Source organism: Pipra filicauda, unplaced genomic scaffold, assembly GCF_003945595.2.
Source record: "Pipra filicauda isolate LSUMZ 115617 unplaced genomic scaffold, ASM394559v2 scaffold334_size1588553_pilon, whole genome shotgun sequence".
NCBI lineage: Eukaryota > Metazoa > Chordata > Aves > Passeriformes > Pipridae > Pipra > Pipra filicauda.
Genome location: NW_024104459.1, coordinates 273,909 through 293,098, shown reverse-complemented (window position 1 = coordinate 293,098; position 19,190 = coordinate 273,909). Strand labels below are relative to the sequence as shown.

General features: G+C 49.3%; 7 protein-coding genes across 7 annotated transcripts; 4 read left to right on the top strand and 3 right to left on the bottom strand.

The window, feature by feature from the left end:
- Positions 1-9,793: 9,793 nt before the first annotated feature.
- Positions 9,794-10,570, top strand: LOC113988018 (histone H1.10-like). Its single transcript, XM_027721243.2, has one exon. It carries the CDS (start codon positions 9,794-9,796, stop codon positions 10,463-10,465), a length of 672 nt encoding a protein of 223 aa, XP_027577044.2. The 3' UTR covers positions 10,466-10,570.
- Positions 10,571-10,943: 373 nt separating this feature from the next.
- LOC113988021 (histone H2A-IV) lies at positions 10,944-11,450 on the bottom strand. Its single transcript, XM_027721246.2, has one exon. The coding sequence runs from the start codon at positions 11,423-11,425 to the stop codon at positions 11,036-11,038; it is 390 nt and encodes a 129-aa protein (XP_027577047.2). The 5' UTR covers positions 11,426-11,450; the 3' UTR covers positions 10,944-11,035.
- A 135-nt stretch (positions 11,451-11,585) lies between these two features.
- Positions 11,586-12,280, top strand: LOC113988028 (histone H2B 1/2/3/4/6). Its single transcript, XM_027721254.2, has one exon. It carries the CDS (start codon positions 11,749-11,751, stop codon positions 12,127-12,129), a length of 381 nt encoding a protein of 126 aa, XP_027577055.1. The 5' UTR covers positions 11,586-11,748; the 3' UTR covers positions 12,130-12,280.
- Positions 12,281-13,630: 1,350 nt separating this feature from the next.
- Positions 13,631-14,243, top strand: LOC120323747 (histone H3). Its single transcript, XM_039383993.1, has one exon. It carries the CDS (start codon positions 13,677-13,679, stop codon positions 14,085-14,087), a length of 411 nt encoding a protein of 136 aa, XP_039239927.1. The 5' UTR covers positions 13,631-13,676; the 3' UTR covers positions 14,088-14,243.
- Positions 14,244-15,667: 1,424 nt separating this feature from the next.
- Positions 15,668-16,261, bottom strand: LOC113988029 (histone H2B 1/2/3/4/6). Its single transcript, XM_027721256.2, has one exon. The coding sequence runs from the start codon at positions 16,120-16,122 to the stop codon at positions 15,742-15,744; it is 381 nt and encodes a 126-aa protein (XP_027577057.2). The 5' UTR covers positions 16,123-16,261; the 3' UTR covers positions 15,668-15,741.
- Positions 16,262-16,420: 159 nt separating this feature from the next.
- On the top strand, positions 16,421-16,895 carry LOC113988025 (histone H2A-IV). Its single transcript, XM_027721251.2, has one exon. It carries the CDS (start codon positions 16,446-16,448, stop codon positions 16,833-16,835), a length of 390 nt encoding a protein of 129 aa, XP_027577052.1. The 5' UTR covers positions 16,421-16,445; the 3' UTR covers positions 16,836-16,895.
- A 238-nt stretch (positions 16,896-17,133) lies between these two features.
- On the bottom strand, positions 17,134-18,017 carry LOC113988020 (histone H1.11L-like). The gene has a single exon (XM_027721245.2). The coding sequence runs from the start codon at positions 18,009-18,011 to the stop codon at positions 17,364-17,366; it is 648 nt and encodes a 215-aa protein (XP_027577046.2). The 5' UTR covers positions 18,012-18,017; the 3' UTR covers positions 17,134-17,363.
- Positions 18,018-19,190: the final 1,173 nt, after the last annotated feature.

Here is a 19,190-nt window from a genome sequence, read left to right as displayed (position 1 = left end):
CAAACTTTGGTGAACATATTTGTTCTTTTAGAAATATGTTTAATGAAACTAAATTAGATTTAATAGAGTCTTCTCTTTAAAATAACCAGCATTTACACATCTGTCCTCATCTAGTGTATTAGTGATGATAGCACAGATATGAGGATTGAAGTAAAAATTCAGCTGCTTCCAAGCAGTTCCTGAGATAGCAGTGTGATCCTGCACAGATCACTTTTTCTAGCTCAACTTGCCATCACTTTCTCAAATAGCTGATACTGGGAAAATATCAGGGCAGTCTCCCCTTGAGTTGCATAAAGAGGACTGATAGGGGACCTTATCAATGTATGTAAGTATCTGAAGGGAGGGTGGCAAAAGGATGGAACCAGGCTCTTCTTGGTGGTGCCAAGCAGCAGAAAAAGAGGCAGAAACTGATGCACAGGAAGTTCCTCCTGAATATGAGGAAGAATTTCCTTACTGTGCTGGTGACCACATGCTGGAACAGATTGCCCAGAGAGGTTGTGGAGTCTTCTTACTGGAGATATTCAAGAACTGTCTAGACACAATCTTGTGCCATGTGCTCTAGGATGGTCCTGCTTGAGTAGGGATGTTAAACCAGATGACCTGCTGGTGTCCCTTCCAATCTTTCCCAGTCTGATACTGTGACATACTGCTGACACAGTACATCTGCTTCTACGAATATTGGCTTGAAAGTGTCATAGGTGTCAATAATAGTGGCTGTCAGTCTGTTCTGACTCTTCTATCTTTTCTTCCTCTCATTCTTCTGTCATTCTTCCTATCCACCTCAGCCATATGAAGGTGCCTCCTGTTTGTTATTCTCTGCGGTTGCTACATACCCACAATCTCTCATCCCCACTCGCCTTCACAGAGGACTATTTCTTCCTCACAGCATATGAGCAATGTCTGTCATTACTGAACATGTAGCATCCACCTCTTCCCTGCCACATCAAATGTCCAGATGCCTGATTTATGACATAAACTGTGGGTTTGAGCTGTAGTAACTCAGACAAGAATTGTGCTGAACATTACTATGGTCAGCCTAGACAGACAGGAGAAGCTTAGGATGGGTATTCTAAAACACCAGAGAAGGCAGAATATTTCTTTGTCCAGCTAAATAGAGAATAGTAACCCCTCTCACTACCTTGATCCATTGTCTGGGTGAGATGGACAAAGGAGAGAGTTAGCGGAAGAGGTGACATGGTGATGCATCATACCTTGAGGAGATAAAGGCACCCAAGGGGACCAGTGAATCAAAGCTGACCACTTGCCTGAAGTGTCTGTATACCCAAGTGATAGTTGGCAGCATCCTGTAGGGAAGTAGATGATGGTGGTTGCCCCAACACTTTCATCTGCAGTGATCCTACCAAAAGGTGGGGCAGCAAGGGTACTCATGAGCCAGATTCAGAGAAGGAATTATCAAAAATTAGATATGTCATAGTTACATCCTACTGATTTTTTTTATCTCATTCTATGAATGAAATTTACTTACTCTGTGAATAGTGGCCTGCATGCAGAGAAGCTTCCAGAACAATTTACAAGACCTGTAATTTTTTTATTATTATTATTATTATTATTGAGAAGGGAGAAGAAGAAAACAGCAGTTAGGGACTGTAACAAACAAACAAAGTGGCTCCTGGGAGCAAAAAGCCCACTATGACTTCCAGGGTATCTCCTAGAAGGAGAGAACCACAAGCTCCTTCTGAAATGCGTAGGTCTTCCCAACCTCAAAATGTCTGGGAAGGAGTCCTAGACATCAGCTTTCCAGTGCCTCTCTTTTTCCAGAGCACTTTTTCCAGAGTACTTTCAGAGTTCTTTTTCCAGAGTACTCTCTTCTCAGTGCTCACCTGCAATGCTCTGATGCTCATTTATCATAGCCTCCAAAGAGACAGGGTACCTCAGATGCCTTCCACATTCTGAAGTATTGCAGCAAATTGCCCTCTTCCCATCCTTGTAGTATTGCTTTCCACCATCAATTGCAGGTCTTCTGAGCCAGGGCACCAGACAGCTGGGAAGTGACTCGGCCACTCAATCTCTGCCTGTATCACTTGCAGTTTATAGATGGTACAGGACAGTTCAGTTCTGCAACAAGGCGTACCCTCTGTAACATTTTACTTCATCTTGACAAATCAGACCCACACCACTGTAGAAGCCAGGTACAAGTCAAAACTAAAATTTTGTTCTCACCATCTTGAAATGCAAATGAAACCTCAGCCATATGTTGCAGTCACCTTTATTCACGCTGTTTCTGGAGTGGATGGCCTAGGAAAGAAAGTGCCACTTCCTTCCCCAGAGGAATCCTCAGTGGGAAGAAGTTACTCTTTCCTAAAGCACAGAGCAAGTAACAGCAGTCCAGACATGCTGGACTGGGAGACCCCAGGTAACATGCACAAAGTGTGCAGCAGCAAAGAAAATGTCACATTCATGTGACCTTTTTATTAAACCACTAATATATAATACAAATTAATCCAGTACAGTAGCATTTTCATATATATTCTATTTATATCACGTTTAAACATTAAATACTAACCAAGAAATTTAATAATTTGACAGATTGATTGATTGTTTGATCAATTGATCTGAACTGATTCTTGGAATTATCCCTGAACTGAGGTCAGAAGTTATCAAAAACTTTGTGGTCTGGAATTATCAAAGAACTATTTATCTCTTTCCTTGAACCAAAATAAAACTTTAAAAAAATCTAAGTATTTTTGCAAGAGAAAGAAAGAAAGAATGAAAGAACGAATGAAGGAAAGCAAGCAAGCAAGCAAGCAAGAAAGCTGTATCTATGGATCCCTTTGTAATACCTAAATTTTCTGCCTAATGCCTATTATATCTCTCATCATGGATTTCTTATTTTAAGAGATTACTGTTCTATCTGGAGATTTCAAATTTCTATGAATACAAAAAAATTTTATCATGAGGAAAAACTCTTTGCTGGAGACTGAACAATATGCAGTTATACATCCTTCCCTATTGAGACATCAACTTTTTTTACTCATGTAACAATGTGCTGTAGTTTAGAACATCATGATAAATCCATCATACATGGACAAAAGATATCTTTCAAATCATCCAAAGTCTACAATTACATCAAGGGCAGATTTGAGTTGTCTTGAGTGACTTCGTGACTTTACTGATGTTTTTTATGTACCTGGAACACCCATAAAACAGAATTAATTTCACTGCAGAACATATATAAAGTATGACAGCTCAGGAAGGCTTCAGGAAGGCCTTGAGAAAATATTGAAGTTACTGTGCAGCCTTAGGCAGCCCAAGGTGAAAAACTTGTAAATGGGGCTTTGCAGCTGTAGGCTTAATGCACGACTTTGATCACTCTGTCTGAAGTCTGCACGTATATGCTGCAGTCCTGCCTCCTCAGCTACATCTGTGAGATGGATGTCTCCATATATCCTCCAGAGCAACAGTCATAGTTCACTAAGTGAAATTAATCCCAAGACTGGAGTGTTGCAATTGATGGCTTTAAACTGTTCAGAAGGGTCAGGAAAGAAGGAAGGTAGGCACAGGTTGTCCTCTATGTAAAAAAATGGACTGATAGCACAGAACTGTCTTGGGAAAACAGTGATGAACAGTTGAGAGCTTCTTGGCAAAAAAATTAGATACCAAACCAACAAAGGAAACCTCATGGTTGGTACTTACTACAGGCCACCCAATGATAGGGAGGAGGATGTTGATGAAGGTTTTCTTACTTCAGTTACAGGCTGCTTCATACTCACAGGCTCTGATCCTGCTGGACAACATCAATCAACCTGACATCTGCTGGAAAAGTGGCACTGCAAGTTGTAAGCCATCCAGAAGGCTCCTGAAATGTGCTGCATATAATTTTTAAATCCAGGTGAAATAAAGTCCAACTAGAGGAGAAGCACTACTGTTACAGTAAACACTGATTGCTTAACAACACAAATTAACTAATTGAAGAGGTCAAGAATGGTGGTAACCTGGGCTGCTGCCTAAGCCTAGACCCATTACTAACTTGAGGGGTATGGATCAGGTAAAGTGTAAAGACAAGACCCTTAATTTAGTAGAGTAAACTCTCACTTGTTTAAGAAAATACGGGATGAGACCCCCTGGGAAACTACCCTCAGAAATAAAGGAGCAGGACAGACCTGGAAGCTATTTAAGGACATTTGTCTTAGAGAACAGGTGTACTTGATTCCCACATGTAAGAAAGCAGGCTAGGAAGGTAGGAGACCAATATGGCTGGATAAGGACCTTCTGGCTGAACTGAGGTGCAAGAAATAAATGCGGAGACAGTGGAAGCAGGGGCACATACCCAGAGAATAATGAAGGAATGTTGTCCAGGTGTGTAGGGATGGAATCAAAAAAGCTAAGGTACATCTGGTACTGAATGTGGCAAGGGATGTGCAGAATAATAAAGTTTTCTGTAGGTACACTGAAAAGGGAGACTAAAGAAAATGTGTCCCCTATTAAATAAGACAGGAGATTTAGTGACTACTGACATGGAGAAGATTGAAGTATTCAACAAGTTTTTTGCCTCAGTTTTCACTGGCAGTCTCTGTTTCCCATCTCACATCCCTGAACTCAAGACATAGACTGGGGGAACAAAGTCCCTCCTTTTGTAGGAAAAGTTCAGGTTCAATACCATCTAAGGAACCTGAACATACACAAATCCATGGGACCTAATGGAATTCACCCCAGGCTCCTCAGGGAATTGGCAGATATAGTTGCAGTGTAGTTATTGTTCTATATCTTCATCAATAATATTGATAGCAGGATTGAGTGCACCCCCAGCAAGTCTGTGGATGACACCATGCTTAGTGGTGCAATTGATTCACCAGAGGGAAGGGATGCCATCCAGAGGGACCTTGACAGGTTTGAGGAGTGGGCCCCTTTGAACCTCATGAAGTGAAACAAGGTCAAGTGCAAGGCCCTGCACCCGGGTCAGGGCCATTCCAAATATAATTACAGGCTGAAGGATGAACTGATTGCAAGCAGCCCTGCATAGAAAGACTTAGAGATATAGGTGGATAAAAACTTGGACATGAGGTGATAATGTGCAGCCCAGAAAACTGGTTGTATCCTGGGCTGCATAAAAAGAAGTGTGGCTAGCAGGTTGAGGGAGGCAATTCTCTTCATTCACTCCACTGACACCTCACCTTCACCAGGGCCTGTAGTGACAGGGCAAGAGGCAAGATTTTGTGGTGAAAGAAGGTAGATTTAGATAAGTCGTAAGGAAGAAATTTTTCGTTATGGAGGTGGTGAGACACACTGAAACAGGTTGCCCAAAGAAGTTGTTGATGCCTTCAGTGGAAGGTTTCAAAGCCAGGTTGGATGGGTCTTTGAGCAACCTGCTCTAGCGAAAGGTGTCTCTACGCACGACAACAAAGTTGGTCTAGATAATTTTTGAAGGACTCTTCCAACACAAATCATTCTGTGCTTCCATAGGGCATAGAATGGGCCATAAGTCACATAGGCTCACAAAAAGGACCTTCCTGAAAGCATTTATCCATACCAGAATTGGAGAAAAATGCATCCCTGAGTTCCTGACTGAACTTTGGGAAAGTTTCATAGAATCATGCAACCACAGAATATGCTGAGTTGGAAGGAACCCATCAGGATCATCAAATCCAACTCCTGACCCTGTGCAGGAAACCCCAAGAATCCCACCATATGCCTGAAAGCATTGTCCAAGTGCTTCATGAACTCTGTCAGATTTGGTGATGTGACCATTTCCCTGAGGAGCCTCTTCCAGTGTTCATCCCCTTGTAAGGATGTTGAAGACCACAGTGAGGTCTCCCCTCAGTCTCCTCTTCTCCAGGTTGAACAGACCAAGTGACCTCAGCCTCTCCTCATAAGTCTTTCCCTCCAGACCCTTTACCATCCTCATGGCCCTCCTTAGGATGCTCTCTAATAACTTAAAGTCTTTCTTATATTGTGGTGCCCAAAACTGCACACAATATTCAAGGTGAGGCCATACCAGTGCAGAGCAGAGTGGGACAATCCCCTCCATGACCGGCTGGCGATGCTTTGCCTGATGCCTCCCCAGGACATGGTTGGTCCTCTTGGCTGCCAGGGCATTGCTGACTCATATTCAACTTCCCATCAACCAGGACTCCCAGGTCTCTTTCTGCACTGTTGCTCTCCAGTCTCTTGTTCCTTAGTCTGTACAGACAACCAGGGCTGCTCCATCCCAGATGCAGAATTCAGCACTTGCCCTTGTTAAACCTCATATGGTCGGGGATTGCTCATCTCTCTCATTTGGGGAGGTCTCTGCAGGGCCTCTCTGTCCCTGAGGGAGTCAACAGCTCCTCCCAGTTTAGTGTTGTTGGCAAAATTACTTAGTATTCCTTCGAGTCCTGTGTCCAAATCATTAATGAAGATGTTGAAGAGAACTGGGCTGAGGATGGAGCCCTGCAGAACCCCACTAGTGACAGGTCACCAGCCTGATGATACCCCCTTCAGTATAACCCTTTGTGCCCAACCTGTGAGGCAGCTGCTCACCCATTACATAACATGGTTATCCAGCTGTGTGCTGCATATTTTGACCAGAAGGATACTGTGTGAGACAGCACCAAAAGCTTTGCTAAAGTCCAAAAGGATTACATCTACTGGCTTTCCTAGATCAACTAGGTGGGTTACCCTGTTGTAGATCCTGCACAACTTCAGGGTCATCTGGGAGTTGATCATTCTCACAGTCATGGTCCTCCAGCTCAGGACATTGAGACTCCCTTGGTCCATCATCCATGTTGAAGGCAGAGGCAAAGAAAGCATTAAATGCCTTTGCCTTGCCTCTGTTCCTGTTTGTGAGGTGACCATTCTCATCCTATGACAGGCTAATGTTACACACTGCCTATTGCCATTAACGTATTTGAAAAAACTCTTTTTTGTCCCCCACATTTCTGGCCAGCTTTTACTCCAGCTGAGCTTTGGCCACATGAATTTTGTCTCTGCAGTGGCAAGCAGTATCTCTGTATTCTTCTCACGTCAGCTGACCTTGCTTCCGCTGAGCATACACCTTCCTTTTTCACCTTATTTCCCTGTTCAGCCTTCTGCCTCATCTGCTTGACTTCTGACATTTAGGAATTGCCTGCTCCTGTGCCCTTAGGAGACAATGTTTAGAGAGTGACCAGCACTGGTGGGCTTGAGCACCAGCAGAAACATTTTCCTAGGGGACTTTACTTGCTTGTTCCCCAAGCAGCCTGAAGTCTGCTCTCCTCATGTCCTGAGTTCAAGTTTTGCTGGCACTCTTCCCTCTGTCAACAGAGCTCCTGAGAGACAACAGACTTCCCTGTGGGTTGGGTCCAGTGTGCACATCAGGCCCTCTGTTCCCCTTTCAGCGGAGGTGGTCGTGATGCAGAGTACAGTTGGCGTTGGTTTAGGAGTCCCCTCTGCCCCAGAAGAACTTCCGCCCACCTCATCAGTTGTCTGTCCCTCTAGTTCCAGGGACTCATACCTGCTGTATAAGGTACCAGTCCTACTTGTTTTTAGGAGAAGGAGGAGGAGGAAGCTTCTTCCTGGTACATCACTTCTAAATATCCCAGTCCACTGTATTCAATAAATATTCTGTTACTGGAAGGATCAAGGAAATCATTACCTGTGCTCCTGATCCTTCAATCAATTGCCCCAAGGCCAATTGGTATTTAATAAATGTTCTGTTTGCCTAACTTTTTTTTTTTTTTTAGGAAAAATAGAGGACAGAAGCCATTCTCATTTTACTGAGTACATCATTGTACAAAACTTCATATTAGGAAAAAAAGTTAAGATCTTTTTTCTTGACAATAATATTTGAAGTAATGATTTTTTTTAATAAATTCTCCATTAAATTTAAGGAATTAAACTTATTTCTCCTTCCCCTTCTCCACCTGGAAACATTTGCAAGATCTCTTTGCATTTCCTTCTTTGCTGAGCCTAAAATTAACTGTCTATGGTTGTGAAAAACAAAATTTAAAAGTCCATGTAGATGGCCAAAATTTGGGACAACCAGGAAAAGGAACTTTTAGGAAAGCATATAGACTGCTCCAGGACTGTGCTACTACATCAGTGTTTGAAAGAATGACAGAGGTCTAGCCTAAGCCCAGGGAAATGCATTTGCAAAGGATCAAAAGAATTTAAAGGTAAAGCTACTAGTGGAGTGACTGATATGAGTCAATAGAATTGAGTAAGATACAGAATTTGAAGGAAATACATATGCTACAGAACTATCACCCAGAAATTTCTCCCCGATGGTGTGTGTTCTTCCCAACAGATTCACTTCTGTGACAAGGTACTTCACAGCCCAAAATTCACAGTGGGTTCAGCAGGTGAAACTACTGTGAAATACAGCATCGGAACAAATCAAAATCCACATGATCTTCTGCTTTTATACTCTCTCATATGATGTTATTCTGCTCTTTGCCTTCTCTAGAAAAAAGGCCTCTGAAATGCCACCACATCTCTTGGAAGTCTCACACTTTAGGTGCACCCCACTCATGATAATCCAGTACCACTGACAAGTTCTGAAAGCTGAACCCCAAATCATCAAAACTTCACAAGACAGTGTGTGATATTACATTATCAAAAGAAAAAGTGAAAGAAGTCAAATTACTGCATTTATAATCATGAGACAAGAACAAGGGTCTCCTATTCTTTCCCACAGTATACTACGAATGCTCAAACATGACACTTCTCTATCCAAGTCATCCTAAGAAAAAAATCATTTTTATGTGTATTCAATTTATCCCACATCATAAAGTTCATACACTGTAAAAAGCCATGCCCTTGCTTCTGTCAGCAGTTTTGAGGACAAAATAGTTTGATTAAGCCACTTGATTTATATTATTTTATTAAAGAAAATCCTGCGGTTTTACTTCTATTTTTCATAATGAAAACAAGTACACCATATTTTGATTTTATTTTGTTTTTCTTTTTGTGAAATTGCTTTTTCTGGCTGAAAAAATTCCTGAAGTATAGTGTAAAAGTAAGCACACAAGTAAACTATCTTAAAATAAGAACATAGAAATGAATATGTTTATCTACAGTGCTTCACCAAAAGAAGCATTCTGGAGGAAAAAAATGGGGGTACATTAATTAAAATATTAGTACAAGGACTCCAAAAACCGAGGGAAACAGAGAAAGAACTATATGTTATTATGGGATTTTGAATGTTCCTGATGATTTAAGAGAGCTGCTTTTCACATTAATGTTTCTAGTGAAAAACATCTTTCCTTTAGTTTTGATCAGCTCCTACTAGAGCTAAGTAGGGAATTAGGACCAAAGGTTTCATTATTTTTAAGAGATGAAGCTGTGTTATGGAAAACAACTCATAACCCAGATACAGAGCCGGGTGACTATCTTGTGTTACTTGCTTCTTTTTAAAGCTCGTTTATGCTAAGACAAGGTCCCCAGATTACCCCCATTTTGAGCCACCTTGATGAAAAACCGTCTCAGGAACATGTATCCGCTGTCACTGTGACAGTGCTGTCAGAAGCAAAGTTTTAATTCAAAAGGAGAAATAAAAATCTCACCGTCCAGCTCTGCGTGCAATCCCCAAACTCGGGGATTATTGCCTTGCCTGAAACTCATTTCAACTCTCAGCTAAAAGAAACTCCGCAAGACAAAACTATTTTGTCTCCGCAGCAAGAATGATAAGAAACGGGGCGCCGCAGTCAGAGTTTTTTAACGAAAAATACATTTTTTTTGGAAGGAAGAAACACAAGCCGAGCGGCCGGAGCGGGCGGGGGGCGGGGCGGGCTCGTGAGCGCACCAATCAGCGCCCGCCGCGCTGCTATAAAAGGGGGCACCGCCGGTGTAGCGGTAGCCGCGTCCGCGCAGCGTCGTCATGTCCGAGAGTGCTCCCGCCCCGGCTGCCGAGGCAGCGCCCGCTGTCCCGGTTCCTGCAGCTAAGGCTGCCGCCAAGAAGCCGAAGAAGGCGGCAGCCGGCTCCAAAGCCCGCAAGCCCGCGGGGCCCAGCGTCACCGAGCTCATCACCAAGGCCGTGTCCGCCTCCAAGGAGCGCAAGGGGCTCTCCCTCGCCGCGCTCAAGAAGGCGCTGGCTGCCGGCGGCTACGATGTGGAGAAGAACAACAGCCGCATCAAGCTGGGGCTCAAGAGCCTCGTCAGCAAAGGCACCCTGGTGCAGACCAAGGGCACCGGTGCCTCCGGCTCCTTTCGCCTCAGCAAGAAACCTGGAGAAGTGAAGGAAAAAGCTCCCAAGAAGAAAACAACCGCAGCCAAGCCCAAGAAGCCGGCGGCTAAGAAGCCCGTCGGCACCGCCAAGAAGCCTAAGAAGGCAGTGACAGCGAAGAAGAGCCCCAAGAAAGCCAAGAAGCCGGCAGCCAAGAAAGCAGCCAAGAGCCCCAAAAAGGCGACGAAGGCTGCCAAGCCCAAAAAAGTAGCGGCAACAGCGAAGAGCCCAGCGAAGGTGAAGGCGGTGAAGCCGAAAACGGCAAAGCCGAAGGCAGCCAAGCCGAAAACGGCCAAAACGAAGAAGGCAGCCCCCAAAAAGAAATAAGGCTCCCGTGGAAGAAAAGTCGTCTACCGCACTTAAAACCCAACGGCTCTTTTCAGAGCCACCCAAATTTTCTCGAAAAGCGCTGAAATAAGATTTATTTTCAAATAGTTTTAGTATAATGTGTTGCACATGAAACCCCACGAAGCGCGTGCCGTGATCGCACCCCGAGATGCTGCGTTAATCGTTACCTTCCGACAAAACGTTCAATCCTGTGGATTGTGGATAGCTTCAGGGCAGCTTAAGTACTCAGCTACTTATGACCGGTGCTTAACGCTTTCTTTTCCGCAGTGTGCTAGGCTATTGTAAAGGGGATAGAGGGTTTTCCCAAAGTGGAACAGATTTATTAGATTCACAACATCACTAAAACAGTCTGTAAACGCTGTTGCTCTTACAGCATTTAACGAATCAGTCATTGATATAAAATCATTTAGAAAGCGCTACTGACGTTCTCTAAATATTTTTCAAAATCGCTTAAAAGCAATTTAGCTCTTCAGTGATGCTGTAGGTGGCTCTGAAAAGAGCCTTTGGGTTTCTGTTGCTTAAATTTTCCCGGGCGTTGCTCTTGGGCGCTTACTTGGCTTTGGCCTTGTGGCTGTCGGTCTTCTTGGGCAGCAGCACGGCCTGGATGTTGGGCAGCACGCCGCCCTGCGCGATCGTCACCTTGCCCAGCAGCTTGTTGAGCTCCTCGTCGTTGCGGATGGCGAGCTGCAGGTGGCGGGGGATGATGCGCGTCTTCTTGTTGTCGCGGGCCGCGTTGCCCGCCAGCTCCAGGATCTCGGCCGTCAGGTACTCGAGCACGGCCGCCAGGTAGACGGGCGCGCCGGCGCCCACCCGCTCGGCGTAGTTGCCCTTGCGCAGCAGCCGGTGCACGCGGCCCACGGGGAACTGCAGCCCGGCCCGCGACGAGCGCGACTTGGCCTTGGCCCGCGCCTTCCCGCCCTGCTTCCCGCGCCCGGACATGGCAGCCACTCAGCAAACCGGCGCTCGCTCCGCAGCCGAAAAAGCCTCGGTAAGTCCCAGCCCGGCCCGCCCGGCGCCTTATATACAACCCGGGCGGAGCGGCAGCGCCTGCTCCGATTGGCTGCAAGAAAGGAATCGTTCGGCAGCCAATGGCAAGGCGAATTCAGAGGAGGCCAATAGCAAAGCCGGGCGCGGGGCGAACCAATAGCGACGCGCCGCTGGGAACAGCACCGCTATAAAAGCAGCTCCCGCGGCCTCTGCGCTGTCGTCGGTTCCTTGTTTGCTGCTTTCGTGTGGTGAGAGTCGGTCGCGTGTTCGCAGCCATGCCCGAGCCGGCCAAGTCCGCACCCGCGCCCAAGAAGGGCTCTAAGAAGGCCGTCACCAAGACGCAGAAGAAGGGCGACAAGAAGCGCAAGAAGAGCCGCAAGGAGAGCTACTCCATCTACGTGTACAAGGTGCTGAAGCAGGTGCACCCCGACACGGGCATCTCCTCCAAGGCCATGGGCATCATGAACTCCTTCGTCAACGACATCTTCGAGCGCATCGCCGGCGAGGCCTCGCGCCTGGCGCACTACAACAAGCGCTCCACCATCACGTCGCGGGAGATCCAGACGGCCGTGCGCCTGCTGCTGCCTGGCGAGCTGGCCAAGCACGCTGTCTCCGAGGGCACCAAGGCTGTCACCAAGTACACCAGCTCCAAGTAAGCTGCCTCTGCAGCTCCCCCGTGCCAGATTTCCTTGACCCAAAGGCTCTTTTAAGAGCCACCCACCTTTTCAATAAAAGAGCTGATGCTGTGCTCATTTGTTCTATGCTAGCCCAAGTTTTTTTCCGGGAAAAAAGCAGTACCAGTGAAATGTAAAGTATAAGGAAAGCGGGATGTCGCTTGCAATAAACAGTGTGTTGGGTTGGGTAGCATCTGCCTCAGCGGAGCAGAGAACCTTCACAACTCGTTAAAAAAAATCCGAGGAAGCCCCCTTTTGGTGTAGTCTTAGGGGTGGTGGATCAAACAATAAACGAACGCTGTTTCGGTCTCTTAAAAAGCCCCAAACCAACAAATGTATCCTGGAAAGCCGGTGCGTGTTGTTTCCTCATGAGGTGTGCCAGCGAAAGACCGTGTGAATCGGGGACAGCAAAAGCTCAGGGGGTTATAGCAGACCCTGTCAGCTTGTTTTTAGGTTCTTTATTTTTTGAGCAAAAAGCTCGGGATTGAGGCGCTCGCTTCCCCTTCCGAGACCGGTATACGGACGGGAGGGCGACCAGGGGAAGCAAAGCGCAACGCTTCTCGGCGCTGTCGTCCCCGACCTGCACAGCCCCGGCCGTGGCGGCGAGCACAGGCTACCCCGCCTGGCTCTTCTCTGGCTGTCGCCCGCTTCTCCCTCCACCCCCCTGTCCCCCCGCGACCCGTCGGTCCCGCCGCCGCAGGGGCTGGAGCCGGTCGGGCAGAGCCGGAGCCGCGCGGCCGCCGGGCTCGGTCGGACCTGGGTGAGGACTGCGCGGCGCTTCCCCGCCGCCGGGCCGGGGGCGGCTCCCGAGGGGGCGGCGATGGGTGGCGCTCGTGGCCCTTTCCCGCTTGCCCAGGGCGCGCTCGCCGCAAGCGAACCGCGGCTTAAACCCTGGCGGGGGAGCAGCCAGGAAAGGTTCGTCTGGCGCGAACATCGGCTGCCCCCCGCGCCTTCTGTCCTTCTGTCCTTCTGTCCTTCTGCCGTGGCCCTGAACCCACCGCGGCTACTGAGCGGGAAGAAACAGCGAGCCCTCGGGGGAGAAGGCGGTGGCCGACGGGAGCTTGACCAGCGGTCCCGACGCCGGGGGCGGGCGAGAGGGGGAGCGGGTTTGCAAGAGGCCGGGCGCGAGGCGTGCGTGGGCGGCGAGGCCTTGTTCCGGTCCTGGCCTACGGTGGTTGCCGCCACCCGCCTGCCTTCCAAACGAGCCTTCGTGGCGGCGGGAGCCGGCGCTAAAGCGTTGCAGAGAGCCGGCAAAGAGCGAGCGGCGGCGCCGGGGCGGGCGCGGGGAGGTCGGGCCGGGCCGGGCCGGCGGCCGCGGGGAAGGGGCGGGCAAGGGGCGGGGGCGGGGCGGGCTCCCCGCGCGGGAGGCGCGAGCTTTTCCCGGGCTCGCGCGAACGGTCCAATGGCAGCCGGGCGGTCTCGCGCGGCGGCCAATGGGCATGGCGCTGCGGCTATAAAGAGCGCGGCAGCGCGGCGGTCGCTGCAGTGTCTTGTGTGTCGAGCGAGAGCGCGGCGGTGGTTGCGGAGCTATGGCGCGCACGAAGCAGACGGCGCGGAAGTCGACGGGCGGCAAGGCGCCCCGCAAGCAGCTGGCCACCAAGGCGGCCCGCAAGAGCGCGCCGGCCACGGGCGGCGTCAAGAAGCCGCACCGCTACCGGCCCGGCACGGTGGCGCTGCGCGAGATCCGCCGCTACCAGAAGTCCACGGAGCTGCTGATCCGCAAGCTGCCCTTCCAGCGCCTGGTGCGCGAGATCGCGCAGGACTTCAAGACCGACCTGCGCTTCCAGAGCTCGGCCGTCATGGCGCTGCAGGAGGCCAGCGAGGCTTACCTGGTGGGGCTCTTCGAGGACACCAACCTGTGCGCCATCCACGCCAAGCGCGTCACCATCATGCCCAAGGACATTCAGCTCGCCCGCCGCATCCGCGGAGAGCGTGCCTGAGTCTCCTGCCGCAGCCCTTCCCCGGCAAGGCACGCAGGCAGCCCACACAGACCCAAAGGCTCTTTTAAGAGCCCCTACATGCACAACGAAAAGAGCTGAATCGCTGATTAAAATCTCTGCAGAATTATTGGGTATAGGAGGAGGAACAAGTCAAGAGTGGACAAATGTCAGTATAATAGCTTAAGAGGGACAATCTTGTCTAAGAGCTACTGCTCGATCTGTAGAAAGAGCTTTTTAAATTCCTTCAAAGTAATTGTCCTGGGTACGACAGTAACAGTTTTAAGACGCTGCAGCTTTTACTTGACAGCCAAAGAGTTAGAAGTGCCGAGTTCTTTGGCTTTCTTCTCTAATCACTCCCATCTCCTTCTTCGGAGGTGTATCGAGACAGTCACAGTCACAGGGATGTAAATTCCTCTATTCTGTCTGAGGCTCTCTGCTTATCTCTCTTAAACTAATACATTATCCTCACATTTCCTCGTTTCAATTTTGTCTCTCTTCCCCATCCGGTGTTCATAAAGCACCTTTTACTCCCTGCAGTATTTGCAAAGGACTGCAGATTAATTACAAAGAAGAAAATTGAGAGCCTTACGGGGTTTATAAAAGAGAATTGTTTATATGCAGGATGCTCAGTAAAATGAGACACTAAAAAAAATAAAGGTCTGGGACCATAAAAGTCAAACATTACAGTCTACAAAATATTACAAAACCCTGATTGTTTCAAAGCAGTGCTACAGGTCTTTTCACTGTGCACTTAGTGGCTCTTAAAAGAGCCTTTGGGTCTGCGTGGCTGCCAGGCTGTGGTTCTTTTTGAGAGCCACCAACTTTTTCACTTGCAGATTACTCGCTTGTGTTTTCTGTCAGTTAACTTTTCAGTCCTCTATGTCTTTCTAGGTCTTTTAAGTTCCACTTGTATAGTATCCTTTGGAAACAATTTTTCTATCAGTAATTGCAGTTTTTCGTATATTTCTGAGGGCCCGACGCTGCAAAACGTGAAGTGACCGAAATTTCAAAAAACCCCGTAAGGGGGCAGCAGGGCCTAAGAAATCGCTTTATATGAGTGCAATTTTGTTCTGAAGACATTAAACAAACTATTATTAGGATCCTTAGAATAATAAAACTAAATACTAGCAAACAGCTTTATTAATCATTTAAGGCATATATTTAATAGATCTTTTTTCCCTAGATTGGAAAGACCAACGAAATATAGGACAACAAGAAAAAAAAGCTATATTGGCATGCATATATCTTTGAAAACATGCCCATGGTATGAGACAGGGAGAAGGGACTGACCAGGGCTGAAAACAGCCTGAGCTAGGGAGAGAACGTACTTTAACAGCAAGCAGGATGTGGATGGCACAGCCGGGGTGCCTTACAAAGAGCTGGTAATTGAAGCAGCCTACGCACAGTAGGTAGGGTAAACCTTGCCAGAAAAAGCAGTCACGATACAAGTGTAAAAAGCACTAATAGGATCTAGATGCAGTTTCTGTTAATACTGAACTGTTTTAATCGTTGGGATTGAACACTGATCACTAAGCAAATCAGACAACACTACAAGTAAAATTACAACAGAAAAGTAGAAATTAAAGCCCTTTTCTTGAAAAAGTGGGTGGCTCTTAAAAGAGCCTTTGGGTTATACAGTATTTCTAGCAGCTATTTACTTGGAGCTGGTGTACTTGGTGACAGCCTTGGTGCCCTCGGAGACGGCGTGCTTGGCCAGCTCGCCAGGCAGCAGCAGGCGCACGGCCGTCTGGATCTCCCGCGACGTGATGGTGGAGCGCTTGTTGTAGTGCGCCAGGCGCGAGGCCTCGCCGGCGATGCGCTCGAAGATGTCGTTGACGAAGGAGTTCATGATGCCCATGGCCTTGGAGGAGATGCCCGTGTCGGGGTGCACCTGCTTCAGCACCTTGTACACGTAGATGGAGTAGCTCTCCTTGCGGCTCTTCTTGCGCTTCTTGTCGCCCTTCTTCTGCGTCTTGGTGACGGCCTTCTTAGAGCCCTTCTTGGGCGCGGGTGCGGACTTGGCCGGCTCGGGCATGGCTGCGAACACGCGACCGACTCTCACCACACGAAAGCAGCAAACAAGGAACCGACGACAGCGCAGAGGCCGCGGGAGCTGCTTTTATAGCGGTGCTGTTCCCAGCGGCGCGTCGCTATTGGTTCGCCCCGCGCCCGGCTTTGCTATTGGCCTCCTCTGAATTCGCCTTGCCATTGGCTGCCGAACGATTCCTTTCTTGCAGCCAATCGGAGCAGGCGCTGCCGCTCCGCCCGGGTTGTATATAAGGCGCCGGGCGGGCCGGGCTGGGACTTACCGAGGCTTTTTCGGCTGCGGAGCGAGCGCCGGTTTGCTGAGTGGCTGCCATGTCCGGGCGCGGGAAGCAGGGCGGGAAGGCGCGGGCCAAGGCCAAGTCGCGCTCGTCGCGGGCCGGGCTGCAGTTCCCCGTGGGCCGCGTGCACCGGCTGCTGCGCAAGGGCAACTACGCCGAGCGGGTGGGCGCCGGCGCGCCCGTCTACCTGGCGGCCGTGCTCGAGTACCTGACGGCCGAGATCCTGGAGCTGGCGGGCAACGCGGCCCGCGACAACAAGAAGACGCGCATCATCCCCCGCCACCTGCAGCTCGCCATCCGCAACGACGAGGAGCTCAACAAGCTGCTGGGCAAGGTGACGATCGCGCAGGGCGGCGTGCTGCCCAACATCCAGGCCGTGCTGCTGCCCAAGAAGACCGACAGCCACAAGGCCAAAGCCAAGTAAGCGCCCAAGAGCAACGCCCGGGAAAATTTAAGCAACAGAAACCCAAAGGCTCTTTTCAGAGCCACCTACAAAGTCAGAAAAAGAGCCTGAATTTCACTGAAGTCTCAAAAGCCCGCGGTGCATTTTAAAATTGTCTGATATAATTACACACCTCCAGTTAGTACGAGCCACAGCCCCGTGCTCAAACCACTCCGGCTCCGGGGCGGGGCTGTCAGCGCTCTTAGGAAGCAGATCAGCCTTCCCGAGGCCGTACCCAATCCGTATGCCGTATCGGCATAAAGCCACCAGCGCGGTGCTTCCCTCCCCCTTCTATGCAGGGGAAATTTGAGCGACTCTGAATCTTGCTGCTCCGTCTGGCCGTTACCGAAATGAAACGGCACTTGCACCAGCACACCACCATTCCCCAAAACATCTCCCTGCTGCCCCTTCCACAAAACAGCATTTCAGCCCTTCTAAGAAAGCGTGGGTGGCTCTGAAAAGAGCCGTTGGGTTAAAGTGTGGAGAAAGACCTTTTCTTCCACAGGGGACTTACTTTTTGGGGGCTGCTTTCTTCGCTGCTTTCGGCTTCGCTGCCTTCAGCTTTGCTGCCTTTGGCTTCGCCGCCTTTGCCTTGACAGGGCTCTTCACTGCTGCCGCTGCTTTTTTGGGCTTGGCAGCCTTCGTCGCCTTTTTGGGGCTCTTGGCTGCTTTCTTGGCCGCGCTGGCCGCCGGCTTCTTGGCTTTTTTGGGGCTCTCTTTCACTGTTACCACCTTCTTGGGCTTCTTGGCGGCGCCGACGGGCTTCATAGCCGCCGGCTTTTTGGGCTTGGCTGCGGCTGTTTTCTTCTTGGGAGCTTTTTCTTTCACTTCTCCAGGCTTTTCGCTGAGGCGGAAAGAGCCAGACGCACCTATACCTCTGGTCTGCACCAGGGTGCCTTTGCTGACGAGGCTCTTGAGCCCCAGCTTGATGCGGCTGTTGTTCTTCTCCACATCGTAGCCGCCGGCAGCCAGCGCCTTCTTGAGCGCGGCGAGGGAGAGCCCCTTGCGCTCCTTGGAGGCGGACACGGCCTTGGTGATGAGCTCGGTGACGCTGGGCCCCGCGGGCTTGCGGGCTTTGGAGCCACCCGCCGCTTTCTTCGGCTTCTTGGCGGCGGGGGCCGGGGCGGCGGAGGCAGGGGTGGGGGCGGTCTCGGACATGTCACCGACAGACCGAGCTTCGGCGGCGGCTGCGGCCGCGCCCCTTTTATAGCAGCGCGGCGGGCGCTGATTGGCTCCTGCCGCCCCGCCCCGCCCCGCGCTCCGAACTCACGCTTGTGTTTCTTGGGGTAAAACGGGATGGCTCTTTATTCCTTTGTCTGTCACATCTCCTCTACATCTGTGAGGCCGTGGAAGCGGCTATTTTCGCCTGTTGGTGTCTTCTCGAGAAAAAAGAGGCATCTGCGTGGCGAGGGGACAAGAAATCCCCAGTCCTGCCACTAAACGGACCTCGAGAGAGCAAAAGTTTTGGTTTTCTTTGTGAGTCAGGAAACTCTGTCTTAATCTTTAGAGAGTCCTTTTTACATTAGATAAGAAAGCAAACAGCATCTCATTCTTTAAAACAGAATGATTTCTAAGAGAGTGAGGTAGCACAAACACTACAAGCTCTGCCGCTGCTTCTCCTACAGAAGTTTGTACCTCTGACGACTGTGAAACACTCAGTTAGGGATATTTCTTTCCCATACTTCCAAACCTAAAGTTTCCAGACTTTCCACACTTCTATGCATGAAGTATTGCACAGCAGATACTTTATCCACCTCAGAATGGGCTACCTTCTCTGAAAGTCTTGGCTATTGTTAACATAGCAAAAGGCTCTCTAATATTAGTGGAATAATTTGGCACATGAAGACCAAAGATTAAAAGGTTTCTGTTGGACCACAGAGCTTCATATAAGTCTTTGGCACGCAGAAGCAAAAACACTCTAAATAAAGCACACAATTCTAAATCTGTAAAATCTGTTTGTATGATTCACTAACAGGTTTTCATGCTGCTAATCACACAGTCCCTGGTGCAGTGATACCATGGCTGGGCAGGGCTATAGGGAGCTTGAGATTGGCCCTATTTCTGTATTGCAGAGGCAGGGGCTGATGGACCCAGGGGAGCTGGAATGGGGTCCTGGAACCTGGACAGGATTGGGGGAGCCCAAGAGGTGCTGGGCAGGGACAGATAGGGCTGGTGGTGCCCTGACAGGCTGGTGCCTGCCCCTCTTCAGTGTAGCAGGGACTATAAGAGGCTCTCAAGGTTCTGCTTCAGCATCTCTCTAGATCCAGATAATACAGAGTAATTCTGTCTAAGTTGCATGCAAATGTTTGATTACAGTCCTAGTAGACAGAGACATAG

Bases quoted from the DNA above. Each gene is read 5' to 3' on its own strand.
- LOC113988029 (XM_027721256.2), bottom strand. From the start codon at position 16,122: ATGCCCGAGCCGGCCAAGTCCGCACCCGCGCCCAAGAAGGGCTCTAAG.
- LOC113988021 (XM_027721246.2), bottom strand. From the start codon at position 11,425: ATGTCCGGGCGCGGGAAGCAGGGCGGGAAGGCGCGGGCCAAGGCCAAG.
- LOC113988020 (XM_027721245.2), bottom strand. From the start codon at position 18,011: ATGTCCGAGACCGCCCCCACCCCTGCCTCCGCCGCCCCGGCCCCCGCC.
- LOC113988018 (XM_027721243.2), top strand. From the start codon at position 9,794: ATGTCCGAGAGTGCTCCCGCCCCGGCTGCCGAGGCAGCGCCCGCTGTC.
- LOC120323747 (XM_039383993.1), top strand. From the start codon at position 13,677: ATGGCGCGCACGAAGCAGACGGCGCGGAAGTCGACGGGCGGCAAGGCG.
- LOC113988025 (XM_027721251.2), top strand. From the start codon at position 16,446: ATGTCCGGGCGCGGGAAGCAGGGCGGGAAGGCGCGGGCCAAGGCCAAG.
- LOC113988028 (XM_027721254.2), top strand. From the start codon at position 11,749: ATGCCCGAGCCGGCCAAGTCCGCACCCGCGCCCAAGAAGGGCTCTAAG.